This window comes from Apaloderma vittatum, unplaced genomic scaffold, assembly GCF_000703405.1.
Source record: "Apaloderma vittatum isolate BGI_N311 unplaced genomic scaffold, ASM70340v1 scaffold17777, whole genome shotgun sequence".
NCBI classification, from domain to species: Eukaryota; Metazoa; Chordata; class Aves; order Trogoniformes; family Trogonidae; genus Apaloderma; species Apaloderma vittatum.
In genome coordinates this window covers 38,861-58,583 of record NW_009726910.1, presented here as the reverse complement: position 1 = coordinate 58,583, position 19,723 = coordinate 38,861, and the positions used below count along the sequence as shown (strand labels likewise).

Here is a 19,723-nt window from a genome sequence, read left to right as displayed (position 1 = left end):
CACAGTAATTATTATGAATAATTTCCTGGATATGTTTTCTTCATGTTTCAAGTTCAGTTTATTTTAAAATCTGAATCAGTCTTCTGCTAAATATTTTCTTCTCTGTCAGAACGCATTTTATCTCCCCACACCTACAGTTTTATTTTCCAGCTATTAATGCTATTAAAATCTATCACTTTTGCCTTGCTGTTTACAGAGTGCAGTAGCAGTTTACACTGGTATCCTGAGTCAGTATAATTTTAATTTCTGTGTACTGTTTGAGCAAACTTTACAGCACGAAAGGAGAGCCAACAATACAATCTGGATGAATAAAACCATTTTGGGTTATGTAATGTGCATTCATGCTACTGTTATGCAACAGAATTATTACTTGTGGCGTCCTTAAAATCATTTTCAGTTCAGCAGTGTTGCCTGCTGTCTCATACAGGACGCTCTTTGTTTCTACTGACTGAGCAGCAAGTGATGATGAACTCCACAATTAAATTAAATTACATTCCTGGAAGGGGAAAAAAGTAGGGTGACTTTTCACAGGGAAAGTATCACAATTTTTGACTACCAACAACTTAGGTATTGGTGAATAATGGTCTTCATGTTTCTGAATGGTCAAAAGACAGTTTTTCCATGTTGACCTTTAATTTTCATAAAATGATGTGACTTGCCATATGAAATCCGTCTGACTGTGTTAGTGGTAATATCAATTATCCCTTCTCCTTGCTATACTTGGTGTTTATTGAACGTGACAAGATATTTAGATTTAGCATTTTTCTTGAAAGAAACATGATGACTGGCTTTAGTGACCGGTGTTTCGCAAACAAAAGTTGTATGATAGCTTTCCTCTGCTGTTTCTTAGGATGGACATAGAGCTGTTGTCGTCTTTAAAAACCAGGCAGCTCGTAAATATGAGGATAGCTGAGAATTTTCAGCTCGTCTGCGATTCGTGTTGTTGGGCTGATATCACAGCAGTATGAAGTGGCATCAAAATTCAGTTGTGCTGGAGAAATAATCCTGTGATGTCTAGACTTGTGTCAAAATAATCAGGGCTCATATAACAATAAAATAGGGAATTAGGGAAATGGGAGGGGTTGCAACAGTGAAATTGCAGTTACACGGTGATTAAAGTGTAAGCACTGAGGTGGGTTAGACCAGGCTTGGGACAGGACTGCATACAAAGACTTGAAGGACAAGGTTTTTGATTTCAAGGCAGAGTATGAGTTATTTATGGGCTTGGACGATAACTTTAGCTGCTGTATTTTTTTTATATCTGGATGTTGATGTGGATGACATGGGGAGAAAGGTCCAATGTTTTAGGCCTTTGAAATCTAGATTGGTTTAAAATAGGAGAAAGAATTCTGTGTAGAGGGCACAGTGTCGTTACATGTCATTGAATCAGGTACCTTGACTTCTATTAGTTTATACAGTGTAAGATTCTTGAATATTTGCATAAAAAAGAAGTCCTGGTAGGACAAAAAGAAACTACTATGTGGATTTAGGTCAGTAATTTAGCCTAAGCTGTGTAATTTACTGGAGTGAGGGACGTTGATTATTACCCGTGCGTGTTCACATTTGTTAGAAGTGCTCTTGGGAAGTTGGGAAGTTGACGTGGCCTTAGCCATTTAAGCCACGTTTTCAGAGTTTAGTTAGCTCTTCTGTAGATTTACGCACTTAATAAACGGATTGCACTGTGTGTATTCACTTGGACTGCTTAGAACGCCTATCGGCATGTCATGTTGTTTAACAGAAACGTCACAGTAATTTTTGACGGTGTTCTTTTGAAGTATTTGTTTGTACCTGGGGTTGTACTCCTTGCTTGCAGTGTCCTTAGTTGTTGGCTCATGACAGTATTCTGCAACTGGTCGGCTCGTGACAATATTCTGTGATTGCTCTGTAACAGTGCAGAAGCTAAGGCCATATGAAGGTCTCTCTTCTTGATTACTGGTGTCTCAATCCTACATTAAGATCTGGACTGACTGGTATTGCCTGATACCAGCAGGTGACTCCTCCAAAGATGGTAAAATGGGTGAGGAGGAACTGGGGAGAAGTTTTCACGTGGGTAAGAGACAGATTGTTTTCAAGCTCGCAGTAGACGTTACAAAGAACCGAGTTGGGATCTGACCTTCTGAGTTGAATGCTTGGATTTGTCATGTTGTGAGCTGCCGTTTCTAGTTTCCACCATCTACAAAACTGGATTGGTTTGGTGGTCTTCTACATCCATGATGTAGTCTCAGTGTAGAAATCATATTGCTTAGTTTCATAAAGCACTTGTTATCTGTGGACTCTGAAGTGCTTTGTAGAGGAGGTCAGTGTTAATCTGCCCTTCCATAGGTGGAAGAACTGAGGCACACAGAGGCCTTGCGTCTGGCGCTAACCAGGGCTAATACCACCATGGCTTGAATTTCCAGAGTGTTAAGAGCCACCTTTGAGGACCTACCAGGAGGGAGGTCTTCTTTCTGCAAGACTGTAGTCTGAAAAGACCAACTCCCTACCATCTGCAGTTAACGGATGTTCTGCTTTGTGCGGCTAAGATTTTTGAGATTAATTTAAAACTGTGAGCCGAGAAAATAATTGCGCCTCTTGCAAAGGTTGGCCAGTAGTTCTGGCTCATCTTAGGGGTGGCCGAGTGCATGTTTGGCTGTGTAATCTGATTTGTCTGATGTTTTATCAGTACGGACAATGTTAACTGCTGGGATGGTGAACAGTAGAAACGTTCTGCTCGATTATGCTGTGTTTTCAAAGACTCACAACTGAGGCCTGCGTTCTGTGTGTAAATACAGTGTTTTCTGTACTGGGAGCTTGAGACTCTAAGTATGCCTCAGGTGGAAGGTACAGTACGCACCTTTTCTTGTCGGTGATAGTCAGGATCACTGAGAGAGTCATGTTTCTGAGTCAAGTGCAATATTTGAGCTATCTGCCACCTTTTGTACTATTTCCCCCCTGCTCTTCTTTCTGGTTCCTGTCGGTAACTCAGTGTCGGAGCTGTAAGCAGGCTTTGGCGCCCACACATCTCCAGGACAGACTGGCAGCGGTGAGTGGGGAGGGAGAAGGAGAAGCTAGGAGTGTTTCGGCTAACAGACACAGTAATTACTACTTACTGTTTCTGGGGCACAGGGGAATGGCCCCAGCTGCCCTTTTCCCTCTCTTAGGGACCATCTTATAATCCATACCTGTAAAAGTTTTTATTAGTCTTGACAGTTAATCACTGGCTGTTTTTTGCAAATCTGAAGACTCTAGGTAGAGCACTTCCCTCATGGACACACTGTGCAACAGTTTCTTCATCTCTACAAGTCAAATTGTTTTACAAAATGGACTGATTTTACTGCCAAAATGGGCAATAAAACCTATTCCCTTGGCTTCGTTCTGGTGCCCTACTCACCTTCCTATTATTTTGAGTATTTATTTAGTGTTCAGTTTGGTGATTGAGCATTTTGGTGTTCCTATGCGCTGAAGAGGGGAGGATGCTGAGTTCTACAGAAGTAATTCTCTAGTATCGAAGGATTTTGAAAGGATATTTAATGTGGGACACATTTGTTTCCTGAGTTAGAAGAGTGTTTCTAGTAAATGTCATTTGATGACAGCTATTCCTCAAACAACATAAGATGCACATGACTAAGAGTCCTACCCGACTTACTGGTTTCTTTTTCTTGCTTTTCTCTTTTAAATTAGGCCCTTGCTAAGCTTCAATGTCTAATCTAAACCACCACAAGGAATTTTTATACGTACTAACGTATTATGAAAATAATACGAGAGATCAAGGTTACGGTAAACTGCAGAACTGTGAAACGTGTCAAACAAAAATGAAAAGGGTTTAAGTAGTCTGATGTTTCAGGTTCAGTTAACTCAGTGAGGACAGACAATGAAGTCAGACAAGAGAAGACGGTGGGAATGCTTGTCTTGATTTTAAGTACTAGCAAGAGAGGTGAGAGTAGGAATGAGAAGGAACTTTCTGTAGGTGGGAAGCAATGAGAAGGGAAATGCATAAATCATAGAACATAGCTACAGACGAAGATCTGGGGCTAAGCTGTTAGAGCGATTTGGGGTTTCTTTAAAAAGCTCATGTGCTGCATAGTGAAGGTCTCGAGGACTTGATTCTCACTGAATAATGTGGCTACATTCCTTTGCTGCACAGGTGCTTCCAAGAAGTGGGCCAAATTCAGAAGAGGAATTTATATGTTCTCGTGACTGAGTATGTTCCACGATTTGTAAGAGCTGGACAATGCCATTTTAATGTAAACCTCTTTGAAAATTCAGTTTCTCAGTGCACTTGCTTAAACTCCTTTAGATGCATGCAGCAAGAGGCGATGTGTAAATTAGGCTTCTTTGCTTTTGCTTTTATTCATTTAGAGCTAATTCCACATAGTTCACTGATAACCAAATGAGTCTAAAATTTGCATAACTTCAGAAGGTGTGAGGATGCACAGCTCAGCACCATGGTATGCATTTTGTTTCTTATTTTCCCCAGGGTGGCTTTAAGTATCTGCAAGGTGCCTGAGTGAAAGGGTTCTGACTGAGCAACAGCGTTTGTGTAACACACTTTTTTTTTTTTTCACCCAACCCACAGCTTTTGTTACTGTTTACCAGCTCTTCAGACAGATACCAGCCAGGCTGTGAGCTCTAAGAAAATTAGAATGCCTTTTGTATAATGATCATGGAATTAATTAGTCCTGGAAGCTCTGGCTTGCTGCCAAGAAAGGTTATTTATGTGGTAAGAAAGACAAGGCAAAGAGTGGAGCTTTGGCAATCCGGAATACCCCTAGCCGTCGGATCAGAGGAGGGAGCTCATCAAGTCATTTTGACTTCTGAGTTTGGTGCAGACAACATGCAGAATGATGATTTTCAGCAGCATTCAGAATGAGGAGACAGGAGTTAGCGAAGTGGGGAGCTCTGTGGAGAGCTCCGTAGTCGTTTTATTTCCAAGTGCACCGTACGATAACAGCAACCACTCACCTACCCTGCCCAGAGTCTGCGGGCTGTGAGAGGACTGGCCACCCAAATCCTGCATTTCAAGCCACGGTTTCCTAGAGTGGAAATTCTGCTTCAAATTCAGTCTTATCTCGCATGAGCTGTTTTCCAGGCTGCCAGTTCTGCATAGTGGAGCAGAAGAATGGAGAGGAGAGTGGTGGGACCCAAGGCTCTTAAATCCTGCCAGCATTGCGGAACTGATTGCGAGAGGCAGCGTGGATGTGTACACCCCGGGGCCCACCCTAATGACACTTGAAATACTGGTGACTTCGTTTGACACGCTTAGTCTGGTCACTGCTGTTTCTAATGTTCACTGTTACGGGACATTGTTAGTACAAAATTACCACTTTTCACAGCTTTTTTTTTTTTTTTTAAGGTCATATGGTGCGGATGAGGGGAGTCAGCACAATGAGTGCCAAGTTTGAGTCAGTTCAGCATGATTGTCAGCTGCGGTGGATTTTATCTGTCAATATACGCACCGGGCAGTCTTGCTTTCTTACTTTTTAAGGGGAACAGGCTCGATTAACAAGTACATTAAGATCTTTGTTGGAAAGAAACGCTATCTCAAATCAGTTGTTAATAACTTTGCAGATGTTCTTTGCAAAAATACTTAACTAAAGTGAGCAGGGATCTTACATGGCATCTCAAAGACATGTTAATAATTTCTGTGTGTTTCTGCTGTGGAATCCAGTTGTCCTTCAGACAACTTTTCTGTTTCATCTATCTTGCTACTTTAAGTGGTGTTTGACTGCATGATAAATCAAGGAAGCCTTAGGTTTTTCTCTCAAACTGGTGTTATGGATACTTGCATTTCTGGAGCTTTTGAAACTCGATCATTCCATGATTTGATGGGTTTTTTTCCTTCTTTTTTTTTTCTTTCCAAGAACGAGCGTAGATACTAAAGGCTTATGTTGGAGAGCCTGTGTGTGAGAAAGAAACATCAAAAAAATAGAGGCAAAATCAAAAAAACCCATCTTATTCCTACTTTCAGAAGGCTAAAACTGATTCACATTTAGGCAAACAGTGAAATGAAATAGTCGTTCTTATTAGAGTGCTTTGTTTTTAGTTAACTTGCAAGTTACTGCACTTCAGGCAGTTTTATTCCAGCACAGGATGTCTGTCCACTAAGTTAATAAAAACAGGTGGAGTGGAAAGCTTCCCATCTGGAAAAGCTGTGAGTTTCAAGGAAAGTCAAAAGCCTTTAAAAATCTATCAAAATCAGTAAAAAATGGAGTTCAAGAGACACTGTTTAGTTAGGTGCTCTTGAAAATAATAAGTAAAGCAGCTCTTTAGTAAAGTGGTAAATGTTTTAAATGACTAAGCCAGAAGACTATTTGATATCTCATTTACTTATTATTCATCCCACTTGTTTTCTTTTTGGTGCTTTTTTCCGATCTGCCTGATGAAAAACAATTACATGGATTTCATTTTGTGATTCTCACTTTCAGAATCTCAACAGCTAATATTTGCATTGGGAAAAAACCTGCAGACCAGTGGGGGTACTTTTGGGTAAACGCGATTGTTTCCGGTGATATTTCTGAAATAATAGCTGCGGTTCAGTATGTCATTCTTTGGGTGGCCTGTTTTTTACTGTGAATTATTGGACCTAATTTTTTACCTTGAGGCTCTACTCCCTCTTGCTAGGATGTAGCATTAATTTAGGAGATAGTCGAGTTTATTATTAAATTATAATCCTATTGAAGGTTAGCGGGTGGTGGTTGTACCCTTGGCACATGAGGCTATGGCATCCAGATCTGTATCTGGCTGTCAAATTGAGTGAAATACTTGGTGACTTTGGGTCACGTGGGGGTTTTGCTTTATTTTCCTGTCACTGTTAGGCAAAACGGCAAGAGATGAGCGTATCTTGGCCGGCTCTTGTCAGGACCTTAATTGTAACCAGCTTGGAACTGAATTCGAGCTCCTTCAATACTGGCCATCTGCAGCTGGTTTGGGAAGATGGTTTGTGTTTGAAGGAACTTTTTAGCCTTGAATGTGATTTTTATTTGGCATGGAGCTCTCCTATTTCAACAAGAGCCACATACATGGGTAATGTTTTATGTTGTATAGCTGTAAGACCATCACCTTAAAAGAGAGTGGGCCCCTCTGAAGGTACAGAATTGCAGAGGATTAGCCAAGATATTAGAATTAAACTAGATCGGGACCTGCACAACCTCAAAAAGAAGGACTTGCAAGAATACACCTCGGTTCAATCTTTCTACGTTTGCTTTTGGAAGGTGCTGGCTGTCTGGTAGGAAACGATTTGCTCATCGGTTACACTTGCAGATTACCAAGGCCATAATCCATTGCCTGAAAAATCAAAGTGAGACTCTTTAAAAAACATAAAATGTCATATTTGTTTATTTTTAGCCTTGTAGAGAACCCAGAAAATCTTACTGAGGCTTTGGGAGTGTGTGCCCTGTCAAAACTTGCAGAGAGCTTTAGGAACGTCTTTTACTAGCAGTAGATAGAGTATTCCTCTGAGCAGACAACACAAAAGCACACATGGAAACTCCTTTGCCTCTGGGTAGCCTGGTTATGTCGGTGAAGAGATGGCCTCTTGATTAAATCCAGACCGAGCAGTTTCCTGTTAGCATGCTAACTCAGCCCACAATGTCTTATTCTGATAGTCTGTTATTGAGCTCGTCTGCCAACTCCTTTTTCCTTTTAAACTTACAGGCAGAATTGCTAAAATAATACAAATATAAACAATCCCTAAAAGTCTTTTAAAATGATTTTTAGCTGTTTAATGTTTTGCTGACAAACTCAGTTTTAGATTTCCAGGATTTGGGATTGGTTTCTGTTTTGTTGTTTGGTGGTTTGTTTTTTTTCTTGGTTTTGGTTTGGTTATTTTTTTTTAACGTTCTCCCAAAATGATGTCTTTTGGAAGTTGCAGTGTTGCAATTAATGGAAAATTTTGCGCATGTTTCAATCTTGGAAGCAACTTCAGCCCTTGTTTAGTACGCAGTTGTATCAGTGAATGAGGTTTATACACACCGTGAGTAGAACATGGCCGTACATCAATACCTTGTGATTGGGGCAGTCTGCTGGATAGAAAATTTAAGAGTTAAATACAGTGGTTCAGACTTTCATTCCTGTTTGAAAGCGGTTGTGTTGTGTAACCAGCTATTTTCAAAAGTATATTTTAATTGCAAAATGAAAAGCCATCAATAAAATTTCTTTTTTTCCTTTTTTCCAAGCAAGTTTTGCTTACGGAAAATACGGAAGGAGAGGATATATAGTTGTAATAGCAACCTACCCTTTTAGGTGTTTCTGTAATGGAAGTGTTGGTTATAATTCTATCCAAGCCAAGTATATAACAAGTTATAGACCTTTAAACCAGCCGTAAGATCTGTGGAACAAAATTTTGCAGGTTATTCTGATGTAATCTCATTCATTCTCTGTGGGATCGCGTTGGGGTAGCGGTGGGCTTTGGTGCAGCGGTGCTGAGTGTTGCCTTGTCTGTTTATAAAAGGCATTAATGGGTTCATGACACAAGACTGAGTTACCCAATCTGTCACTTCACACTTTGAACAGATGTAAACCCGTCGTGCTTCCAGGAATTGTGTTAACAGCTTGCCCCTGAGCTTGTTTTCCCTGGGTCAGGCTGTGTGTTTCTGCAGCCAGGGGGTGAACGAGGTTGGGCAACTTGCCGGGGTTAAGCCCACCAAGTGAACCGAAGGGCTCTGTCTCGGCTGGATTTGTCTCCACACTTTCTCAGCCTGGTTTGCTGTAGCGGGTGGCAGAAAAGGGCCTCAGGGAGTGGCTCCTTTTGGTGGCTTAAACTCCGTATGAAACAAAGCTGTTCTGCGCTGAGATGGGTCTGCAGGTTTCCTAGGACCAATGCTTACCTGCGGTGGCCGTGCTCTGTACCGGCTGCTGACAGATCCTTGTGTTTTGATCCCTACAAAGATGCTCCTGGCTCTTCCAGGGCTTCCTACAGACACAGGAGCACTTGTCTGCCAAAAAAACTGTGCCCAGGGCTGCTTCTGGTTGGGAAGTCCAGAACACTGGAGGGTACTGCTATTATTCTTATTTTATTTCCCCTCTATAGTAAGGTGTTTTTTTAATACAGACAGCAAGTTGTGTTTTAGTGTGAAAACGAGGTTGATGGGCCTTGCTAAGCTGGGAAATGAGATGTCCTCAAGCAAGAGCAGCAGATCTTTAGAATAAAGACATCTATGTTGTTAAAAATAAAAAAGGGATATCTATTCTAAATAGTACAAAAGTGATGGAAGGTAGTGATGTAAATATGAAGTGGGTGGGTTATCTGTTCCTATTTATTTTATGAAAAGATTAATTTTCTCCTTGTGTTTTGTCAGTGTACCAAGCCAGAGTCAGTAATGACCGTAAGTCATTAACGTACTGTCTTCCCTGTACTCAGTCTGGTACCAAAGTGTCGCGTTAATATTGGAATATTGTTAGCCTTACTGTTTCTAACTCATACCTTGCTGGGCAGTTTCTGGAGCAGAACAACTGGTCAAACTGGCCATGTGTCTGAACTTCATATTTAGTCTTGCTGGTGTTTCATCCAGATGAATTTGAGAGGTGTAGCCAAGGAACCAATGGAGAAACCTAAAATATGGATTGTATTGTTACTCAGGGGAGTCTCTCAATCCGTATAGATGCTGACTCAATACTCAAAACCCAGAAGAGCTGTTAAATTATAAAGTACTTTTTTTTAGTCTTGAAATATTATGTGGTCTGATTTTTTTTCTTTGCATAATCTCATTAATTCTAGGTAGATACTTTGTAAACTCAATAAATGTAAATAAAAGTAACTCTGTACTTGGAAAAGATATTCATTCATTCAGATGACCTTCAGATAGTTTATTTACATAAATCGTAATGATGTCTGGGGATTTTTGACAGGGCTTTTCTTTTCACTTGTGGTTGCAGACGTTCCAGCGGGCTCAGGCCGTTTCTGTCTCTCAGGGAAAATTACTTTTTTTATCACTGGAGGTTTATTAGTGCTGGTAATAAGTGATGATAGCGATTAAAGAGTGATGAGGCATGGCATGTAATTGCAATCAAAGCAAAGGAGCACGTGGGTCGCGGCGTGCTTTCCTCAGGCTGAGGATAGCAGTCGGTTCGGTTCCTGTTAAACAGCAGTGACGGGAGGTGGAACTGTGTGCTTCTGCCTCTGCAGAGCTCAGCCTTTCTGAACTTAATGGTCTTGAACATTCCTTCCCAGTCAGGTCAAAAAGTAGAGAGAAAAATTCTCTGTGAGATTTTTCTTGTTGATTTTTTTTACTATTATTTATAATCCCATTTTTAAAGCTTTTTCATCATGCATACTTAACAAATATTTAAAATAGTCACAAAAATAATTTCCTGAACTGTCCTCTAAATAGTGGCAGAATTTAATAGTATATTTCTAGTTATTTCAGACTTCAAGCAGTCTGTTAGCATTAAAAACAAGTGGTGGTTAAAAAATGCACACACACATGACACCAAGCCCTCGTATTGCACCAAATGGAAGAGAAGATGGAAATATTATCGTGGCACATTTGCAAGATGACTTTGACCCCTTCCTTGCAAAAGTATCATGAAATGTTTTTCATCCAAGTGTGCTCGTGACCTTAGATTCTGCATGGCGACCCAGAGTTGGTATTTTCAGCAAGGGAGTCACGAGTGCTGATGCTGAAGTTGTGGTCAGTTTTCATGTTTATTCAGAGGTTAAGCGAGATGCTGAATTACCACTGTTACCCTTCCACTAATATTATTCTTTGTGGGATAATGGATATTCTTGTAGATAATAGTGTATAGTGGGATCATAAGATAACTTGAGAGCAATCAAGCTGTAAAATATTTTTTGGAGCAGGTCAGAGAAATATCTTAAAGATAAACTCACTAAAAACCTCTGTTACCTGATTTGGCATTTAATGTTAGGAGAGCCAAAGTTGACAAAATCATTTAGTAACTGTGGATGGAGTAGTGCTGTGAAAAGATGGAATTTAAGCTATGCTTCATTATGAAAGCAGTGTCAGAGATCTAACTTCTGCCTCATTTTTGTGCTCCGGTTTTGTTTCAACTTTGTAGGTTGAAGGGGACCAGTTACCTCCAGAACATACTGTCAGCCAGTATGAGACATGCAAGATAAGGACAATAAAAGCTGGTACTTTGGAGAAACTTGTGGAGAACCTTCTGACAGCTTTCGGGGATAACGATTTTACCTACATCAGTATCTTTCTCTCAACATACCGGGCCTTCGCTTCTACTAAGGAAGTGCTGGACCTTCTTCTTGACAGGTAAGTGCTGGTGTGTAACGGAAACTGAGTGACCTGGTTGCCCTCGACGCTGAGCCGTCATTTACATGGTAGGGGGATGTTGGCAGGAATTTCTTCCATCACTTCCAGTGGACATGGACTTAACTCTATGGACAGATATCAAGAGCACTGCAAAATTAAGAATTTCAGCATAAACGTAAAATGTGTAAATGCACGCTGCCTCCATCCCAACTCTCGTTAAAGCGTAGTCACTGGCCAGGGAAGGCGTCCCTTGTGTGACTGCTAAGGAACCCCGTTGGGATGACACAAGAAAATTAATAGAGCTTCTGCTAAAAAACCAGAGTGTATGGGCTACAGAGTCTTACCTAGAATAGATTCCTGCGTTTTACTGGGTACTGATATTTTCAAACTTAACTCTCCTGTTTGGGGGCTGCTGTTTTGAAAGAGGGATTGTACAAACATAAAGAATTCACCGTCCCCTTGTAGTACTTCATGTGAACATGCAATCATAAATTTCTGCAGACAGCACAAGAACTGCTTAATGTTTTAAGAATAGATTTTATGGTGAGACTGTTAAATCGTGTCTGTTATATCTGTATAAATGCTTAGAACCTGCAATATTAGTTTTCTCTCCCTGGATTCTAGCTGAGAAATGACTGGGTCAGAGGTGATCTTATTTTGGGAGTATGATATTTATTGCCTTTTCAAAATCAAGTGATGTGCAGAAGCAGTTAGTCTGACATATAGTAGTTAGAACAGAGTAGCAGCATATAAGAGCTCCTAGGTTTTAATTTTGGCTCTCCCGCTAGGTGGATAAGGAGCAAGGTACGGGTAAGTTATCTGTGCTTTTCCTTTGCATCTGAAAAAGGAGTATAATACTACTTGCTATGCAGGCACATTACACGGCTCAGTTAGCAGCAATGTTGAAATGCGTAGCTGCCAGGCCCGCTGCGGTTGTAATAATAACTGTGATTGCTCAAGTGCAGTAACTTCACAGGCAGGTAAGAGCTCAGATGAGGAACGAGCAGCTGTCCCTAGGGGCTGGGCCGTGTAGTTAGATCTCCTCCTGTGAGCTTCGCCTCTCAGTCCGTACAAATTCTCATGTAGAACATGAGGAGCAATAAAAACTGACGGTGCCCATATACAAGAATATGAAAATGTGGAGTAGTTCCTTCTTTTGGATGGGTGATTCTTTCTGTACCCTCAGTGTTGGATTCTCTGTTTTGGACTTGCGTGTCTTTGAAGAATAAAATGTGAAAGGACACCAAGTTTGTGTGAATTCTAGTAACTTCAAAGAGGAGCTTACCTGGCAAGTGACAGTGTCATGAGAATCTCTTGCTTCTGAAGCATGTAGATTGCCAGAGTGCCACAAATTTTATCAGCACAGCCAGGAGTTGTATGCGTATACAGTGTCACTTTCAGCCAGTAATGTTTCCTGTGTGATTTATTTTACTTGGTTTTAGCAGAACAAGTTGGGAGTAAGTAAAATAATAGTCTTTGCCACAAACAGCTATTTTAAATATCTTTCCCCTTAACAGTGCAGTTTTTGTTGCTCTGTTTTGGAGGATTGCCAGGCTGCTCTTCTGGGATTCTTACGTATTAATTGATGTGTATCTGGGGAAGTTTTCTTTCTGTAATCAATGAGAACTTGAGAGTAGCTCAAATATGTGAATCAGCCGATCAAACATGGCTCTAAACACCTTGATCCACACCTTGCTTTTCAGTTAAAGGCTCTTAAATTGTCTTAAGGTAACTTATTTTGTCTTAAGGCACATTAATTTATCTTGTTTAAATTCCCACAAAGTATCTTTATGTGCGTTCCCCACCCAGTTCAACATAGTTCAGTTTTTTGTAGTTTCCATTCTTATTTCTGTCTTACTGAGGTACTTCAGTAAATGCAAATAACTGTCCCACATGAGACTTAACTTCATTTTACAAAACACTGCACAAACATGCCTGGAATTGTTTGCAACACCCCCTACCCTGAAGACCCTCAACTGTCAAGAGTGAGAGGAATAGACTATAATGGAGATACTTAGGAGGAGCATGCTGAGGCAAAGAGCGAGTAACAGCTTAATTCATAGTGGCAGGTTTGGAATTCAGCCTGGGTTTTCATGCACCCGTTTTTCTACACGTCCTATGTGGTTGTGTTTTTTGCTCTCAGGAGGCAGAAGACTGTTATGAGAAGAGGAATTGATATACTGTATTTATTGAATTTGCATAACAGTACAAGATCCTGTATATCTGAGAAGGGAGTTCAAAATATATCAAATCAGTTAAGCTGGCTGAGCACCAAAGTGATGTTTTTGGAGAAAGTTCTTGGTGCCGGGGCGTTGCATTGGGTCCCTGGGGATGTGCTGGCTTTTGGTGTGTGCAGAGCCCCTGGGCAGGACTAGAAAAGGAGTCTTGTAGCTGCTGGGCTGGTTTGTCCTCCTGCGTGGAGGACTTCGTGTGAATCACCTGTTCCACCCAAAGGTTATAATTTCATGTGCAAGTGTGTGGATCTTTCGTTCTTGGCTGCCTCACCGGGCTGGGTTCCATGGGTGCTCCTGGTGGATCTTCCCGCAAAGTTGAGCTGAGGTCGAGGTGAGCTGGGGCACGGGAGGGCACGCTCAGCTGTGGTGTCCCTGCCTCATGCTTTTCCCTCTTTGTGCTTCCTAAGGATGTCGATCTCCAGAATTGTCAGTTCAGTCCTTCAGGGACTACTGAAATAATTAATTAATTTGAACAAATAGCCTAAATGGTATTTATAGCAGTGTCTCAGGTAAGTTTGGGCAGTTCAGGAGTTTAGAGCAGCAGAAAGTCAGGAGCAATGTGACCAAGGAAGGCGGCCCTGCCCTCCTTCTCTGGTGCTGCTTTATGGAGGTAAATGTGTCAGAAGAGGGCAGGAAAGCACAGAGGGAAAGTCTTCCTAGAATCATAGAATGGCCTAGGCTGGAAGGGCCCGCAGAACAGGACTTTGTCTTCTGAGCCCAATTCTTATCTTGGCCACCTCTGAGAGCAAGTTATAACGTCTGCTTCAGAGAAAGGGCACGTAGGCTGCCTGACCTTGTCAACGATATCCCCAGCCTTTTATAAAAAATGTTAGAATCCACAGGAAATCCTAGGAGGTCACCACTTCCTTCCCCTCTCAGAAATCTCAGGAGTGTAGTGCTTAAGAATCCATGGTTGTTTCTCTTGGCTTTTCAAATGTCATAGATAATCTAGAATTTTATGGCTTGGGACAAAGTATAGATGAAACTTAAGCTATAAAATGATTTACATGCAGCTGTGAAATACGGACTTATGAAGAAAAGCAGACAGTATAAAGAAAAACAAAAAAGAAATGGATAGGAATTGAATTTAACCAGGTTGGTTTTCATCTCTATGTTAATGTAGAATAAGTAGCAGAGACTGCATTTTTGCAGCCTTCTTGTTAGTATTACTTGTTAAGCCCTGTTTCGTATTCTTGGTGATAGAACGGGATTGTGCAGAAAGGGAACAGTTGTGAATAGCAATGCTGAGCTCTTGTTGTTTGGTCCAAAGGAGAACAGTGGTGTGTCCACATCAGTAAAGGCCCTCCCGGCTTGTTACAGGTGAGCAGCTCCTTGACATAGAACAGGAGGGAGCAGCAGCGGCATCTCCCAGTTGTAGGTTACGTTTTTTGTAGGAAAGTACGCATTGACAGACTTCCTCCAGAACGTTTCTATGTGGAAACTGGGTTCCTCTCAAGTCCAATGCATTCAGTTTGTGTTGGATTTTCGGGGGATAATCTTCTCACTGAGTGCCGAACACTTGTCTGACTCATGCATTAGACATACACAAATTCAGATTCGCCAAGGAGAGTCCTGGGACTCTTGGAAAATTGTCCTTGGAAATGTGGATGTAGTGTACCCAAAGTGAGTGGTCCCATTGGTCATTTGATGGTGGTCTGCAGAGTATCCTCTCCAAGAATTAACTGAATGCGGAGCATGAAACATCTGTTCTGTCCAAAAAAGGTGAGATGCTATTCCCGGAGTGATAGAGGCAAATAAAAAGCCAGATGCTTTTACTTGAGAGAAGTTGAAGTGTTGGGGCAGAAATAAATGAACTTTAAAGGGTTGAATAATTCAGAATAACGGGTGCTTTTTGTTGAATCAGTCTGTGCTGCGGTGAAGTTCTGTGAAATCTTCTGGACAAAACCTTTTTTCCTGGCTTGGGCCTTACTCAGTTAAAATAAACTGAGATCTGCTCACCAGCCATCAGCTGCTCTGAGGAGGCTGTTCTGGACTGCACGATGTAATCTTGATACCCTGCATGTGGCTGTGGAGGAGGTGGTACTTTTTCTTGGTGTAATAGGATGGACTAAAGGCATCTACGTGTTACTTACACTGCTTTTACTCCTCTGCAGTTTTACTCCTTGCAATGAGTTTGACTGGTGGCGTCCTCCCAGCAGGGCACAAACCAACGGGGCAGAGAGGAGTGATTCTAAAGGCAGTTTCTGCCCTATGATACATCCAGTGCAGCGAGTGGTCACACAAACAGTCAAGCAAGGCATACTAAAAGATTTAAATTTGTTAAAATATAATTCAGAATATTTTAAGACTGGTGCCGTTCCCTGTGTTTCAGTCAGGAGATACTGGATATTTGGTGCTGTGCTGCTTGTTGTAATGAGCCTTTAAATTGGGCCCTTTGCTAACTTTGTCCTTAGTAAAATCAGAGATGTGCTGTTTGCTCTCTCGGTAACTTTTAACGCTTCTTGGAGATTGTGAATAATTGTTCTTTGGTTTGGATTTTATTTTTTGCCCCTGCAGACTTCAAAGTAGCTTTTGCTTTTTATTGAACTATTTCTTTTGGCTGGGTTCAGCCTATAAAGATTTGGGTTTTTTTTAACATGGAGTAGATGTGAAATTAAACAAAATCTTGGGCATAAATTGATCTGTTGAAAAGCAAGGGGGATGACTTGTATTTTCAAAGCTATTTAAGAGTAATTGAACATCCGCATCCCTTTAGTATTCATGGAAGTTTGGCATCTACATGCAGCAGACAGCTTTGAAAACCTGCCAAGTGTTTAACACTATACATTCTGATAGTTTCTCTTTGTTTGGCAGAAGTGGGTAGGGAGATTTAAAAGAACAAAAAAACCCCAAACCAAACGTGTTGATGTTTTGATATGAAAACATTTGATGGAAGTTCCTGGAGAGAGGAAAAGGAGACCAGCTCCTCCTGCCCTGGGTGTGGAGATGCTAAAGCTCGATGCCTCCACAGAGATCCTTCGCCGTCCCCAGTGTTGCTGGATGCGCTGTGAGAATAACCGCTCACCGGGGTGGCGGAAGCCAAAGATGTTTGGCTGTCCAGAGGAGAGCAGAACCAGGCCACGCTCCTCTCTGCTGTGTTTTATTTTGTCCTGGTAATCATGTTCCTTGCGGTGGCGCTTAGAAGCGGGGCTGTGCTGTGCTTGGCACAGGCGCAGATAAAGTAGCAAACTTCCCTCTCTTGAGTCGTTTACAAGAGAAGGGAGTGGATGGGCGAGCCGGATAATGACATTTTCAGTTCACTTCTTTTGCTGAAGGATGGCTCGGTAGAGGGTAAATGGGGAGGGAAATGAAGGTGGAGCTGAGGGAATGGGTCCCACATTTTAGGACAGCAGCTTGATCTGGCATTTGGCTCTCTGTTGTTGCTGCAGCATCTGTTCTTTCCTCTGTTGTTTTCCTGTATAACATGATTTGTCAACTAAAGAAGTGACTTCACTTCCATGATTCTGTGTGTATATAATGCTAAACACCTTATGATTCTTGCTGAATATCTGTGCTTCTGTGTTGTTTGTCTGAATGCTTACAAGCTTTATTTAGGGCTTTGTGTGGGGCTTTTGCAGAGAGCCATCTTTCCTTACTATCTCCCAAGTTATTCAAAGAGCATGTTCCTCCCTCGTCTTCCCTCATAACGGAGACGCAGGGGTGCATTTTCTACTCTATCTTTCAGTATTTAAATATTCAGTACTACCCATTACATTCTGGTCTCATTTGCTTTGTCAGTCCTTTTGAGTAGAGTCCATAACTTTCTAAACACCAAGCAAGGCTGAAAAGTTCTGTGGGCTTACAGGATCCTTTTGTTTCTCATGTCGCTTTTTGTATGCAAAGCATTCATACTAGTCCGGGTGGTGAATGGCTCTTTGTCCAGGAGCTGGTGAGAACAGAGCGGTGGAAGTCTGCAGAAACGCTGTTCTTTACATCAGTGTTATTAACTCCTCCTAACCTGTATTTAGTGCTTGTGCAAAGTGCTTGCATTGAGAGATGGGCAGAGGTTTTCATCTGACAATATTAAAGAACATTATATACTCTTCCAGTTTCGTACAGAAAATTGCCTACTCTTGTATTACTGTGTTACGGATTCGTATTGTAAAAATCAGCATGTATCTCTAGTGGGATTTAAATGCAAGGGCCTAATATTCTGCAAATACATGTTTTATGTTTTGTACAATACTAAGACAATGACACTGAGCCATCTCAATAAATTTTGCTCGGAGAGTTAATGGCAAATTTTGAAAAATGAATACAAGTGTCATTCAAAAAGAGAAGCATTCTTTGCGTATTTCTCCCAGCCGGGGTAGGGGGGAGGGAATAATATCTATTGGCTAAAATGTATTTTAGTCGTCTTACCTAGCAGATGGCGGTGGAGAGTGAAATCCTCTCCCTTTAGCACCCATCATAGCATGTAATGTACGTCAGACCAGCACCGTGTCTCTCGACTCTCTCCTGGGCGATCTTCACTGAGAAGGTGTCGACTTACTTCTCTAAATATCCCCCTTCCAGTTGTCTTGTATCTTCATGGTGAGGTGATATATTACCTGGTGGTGTAATATTTGCAAGTGCAGGGCAGTCTCCAGGTCTGCGAGAGCAAATATTGAAAGCAGTAGAGTTAAATCTAATAAAAATAGGTTAAACTTAACGCTTTCCTAAGCTGAAGTGCAAGAAGCTTTATTCTTACGGCTCCACTGATGCATTCCATCCTTGCAGTAAAGCAGTGGGAAGTACTTAAAACTAGTTAATTGCGTTTGCTTTGAATTGCAAACGCTAGTAATGAGTGTTTAGGGTATGACTGAGAGCTGAGAGAGGTCAGGTAGGGTAGGTGGTGAATTCAGGCAAAGCTGAGAGTCGGAAAGAAGGTATCTGTTCAGTTTTACAGCTACAGTAGTGATGACCTCAATTAGAGAAGTATGGGCAGGGTGTGAAGTTGCTCAAGAAAATATAGGAGAAAGCACAGAGGCCATTGATGCACAAAAAAAGTTCAGAGCAAGATTGACAGCCGTTCTTGTACCGAGCAGTGGTTTCCCCTGCATGAAGCTCCTGCTTCACTGTGACCGCTGAGGGACTGAGGTGTTATTCAGCATGTTTAGGGGTGAATTCTTGCTCTGTTGTCAGTTTAGCTAGGCGTATTTTTCCTTACATGTCTGGATTAGTTCTGTGAAATCACAACACTGTGCGTACCTCTAAGGATCCTTTCTAAGAAGTTCTTAAAACTTAATCACATACTTATGCTGTCTATAGGACTAGCAGGACTGTTCCAGAATAACAGAAGAACTTGGGCCCTTTAAAACATAAGTTTGCAAGTGTACCTCTAAGGATCCTTTCTAAGAAGTTCTTAAAACTTAATCACATACTTATGCTGTCTATAGGACTAGGAGGACTGTTCTTGGGCCCTTTAAAACATAAATTTGCAAGTTTTTATGAATGTGTTGTGCCTTTTTTTTTTTCTGAACAGATAAAATGCTGAGATTTTTCAAAGTCTTCACCACTGACGGGGGATCTTGGCTTGAATGAGAGACAGTGTGTCGGTCAGACTAAGCTACTGGGGTGCAGCAGTCACAATTTTGTTCACAGCTTTGTCACGGATGAGTGCAAATAATTTTCTGTTATGTCTACCTGCAGCCTAGTCGGAGATGCGAGATCTGTTTTTAAATGAGCTGTTTCAGATAATGCAAGTCGTCTTAGCACAGTACTCTCAAGGCTCAGTAAACCCAAGCTGACCTCTCTATGACTGTGGCTACGTCGCTCCTATCAGAGGGATTCCTTGTTTGCCTTATTCGTTTGGGTTTACTTCGCAGCCCACTGCAATTTATGCAAACTCTTTCTGCCTCAGCTTCCCCACCCACAGCGGGGCTGACCAATGTTAAGCCCTGGTCATAAGGCTGATGAAACTTGAGTTCCTTTTCTGAGGTATTGTGGAGTTTGAGGCTGCGAGCCATGGTGCGGCAGAATGGGGGTGCTAGGTGATGTTTACAGTCTAGCAGATCCGCTGCTGGGGTGCACTTGAATTGAGTTACCCCAGTTGACTTTCTGTGCAGATTTGGGATTCTTTCACAGGAAGCTTTAGATTGTTATTTTCAAGGAGGATAGAAACTGCCACGTCTTACTTTTATCCTTTGAAACATTTTGGATGAATTTGTTACCGCTCCAACATGAACCTTCTGGACGCACACTGACAGCCCGCTGTGTTTTCTCCGTCTGATGTTACTATGATGTTGTAGCACAAACGCTTAAAGATGAACTCGTTCCACTAACTCTGCAGAGGAATTGCAGGAG

At 41.5% G+C, this 19,723-nt stretch overlaps 1 protein-coding gene across 1 annotated transcript in view; it reads left to right on the top strand.

Annotated features, from left to right (window-relative positions):
- Positions 1-19,723, top strand: part of RGL1 (ral guanine nucleotide dissociation stimulator-like 1) — a gene marked incomplete at both ends in the record, with an annotated part of 72,713 nt that overhangs the window by 14,576 nt on the left and 38,414 nt on the right. The window contains one exon of the mRNA XM_009873477.1: positions 10,996-11,204. Within this exon, the coding sequence (XP_009871779.1) occupies positions 10,996-11,204 (209 nt within the window). The remainder of the gene's footprint in view (positions 1-10,995; positions 11,205-19,723) is intronic.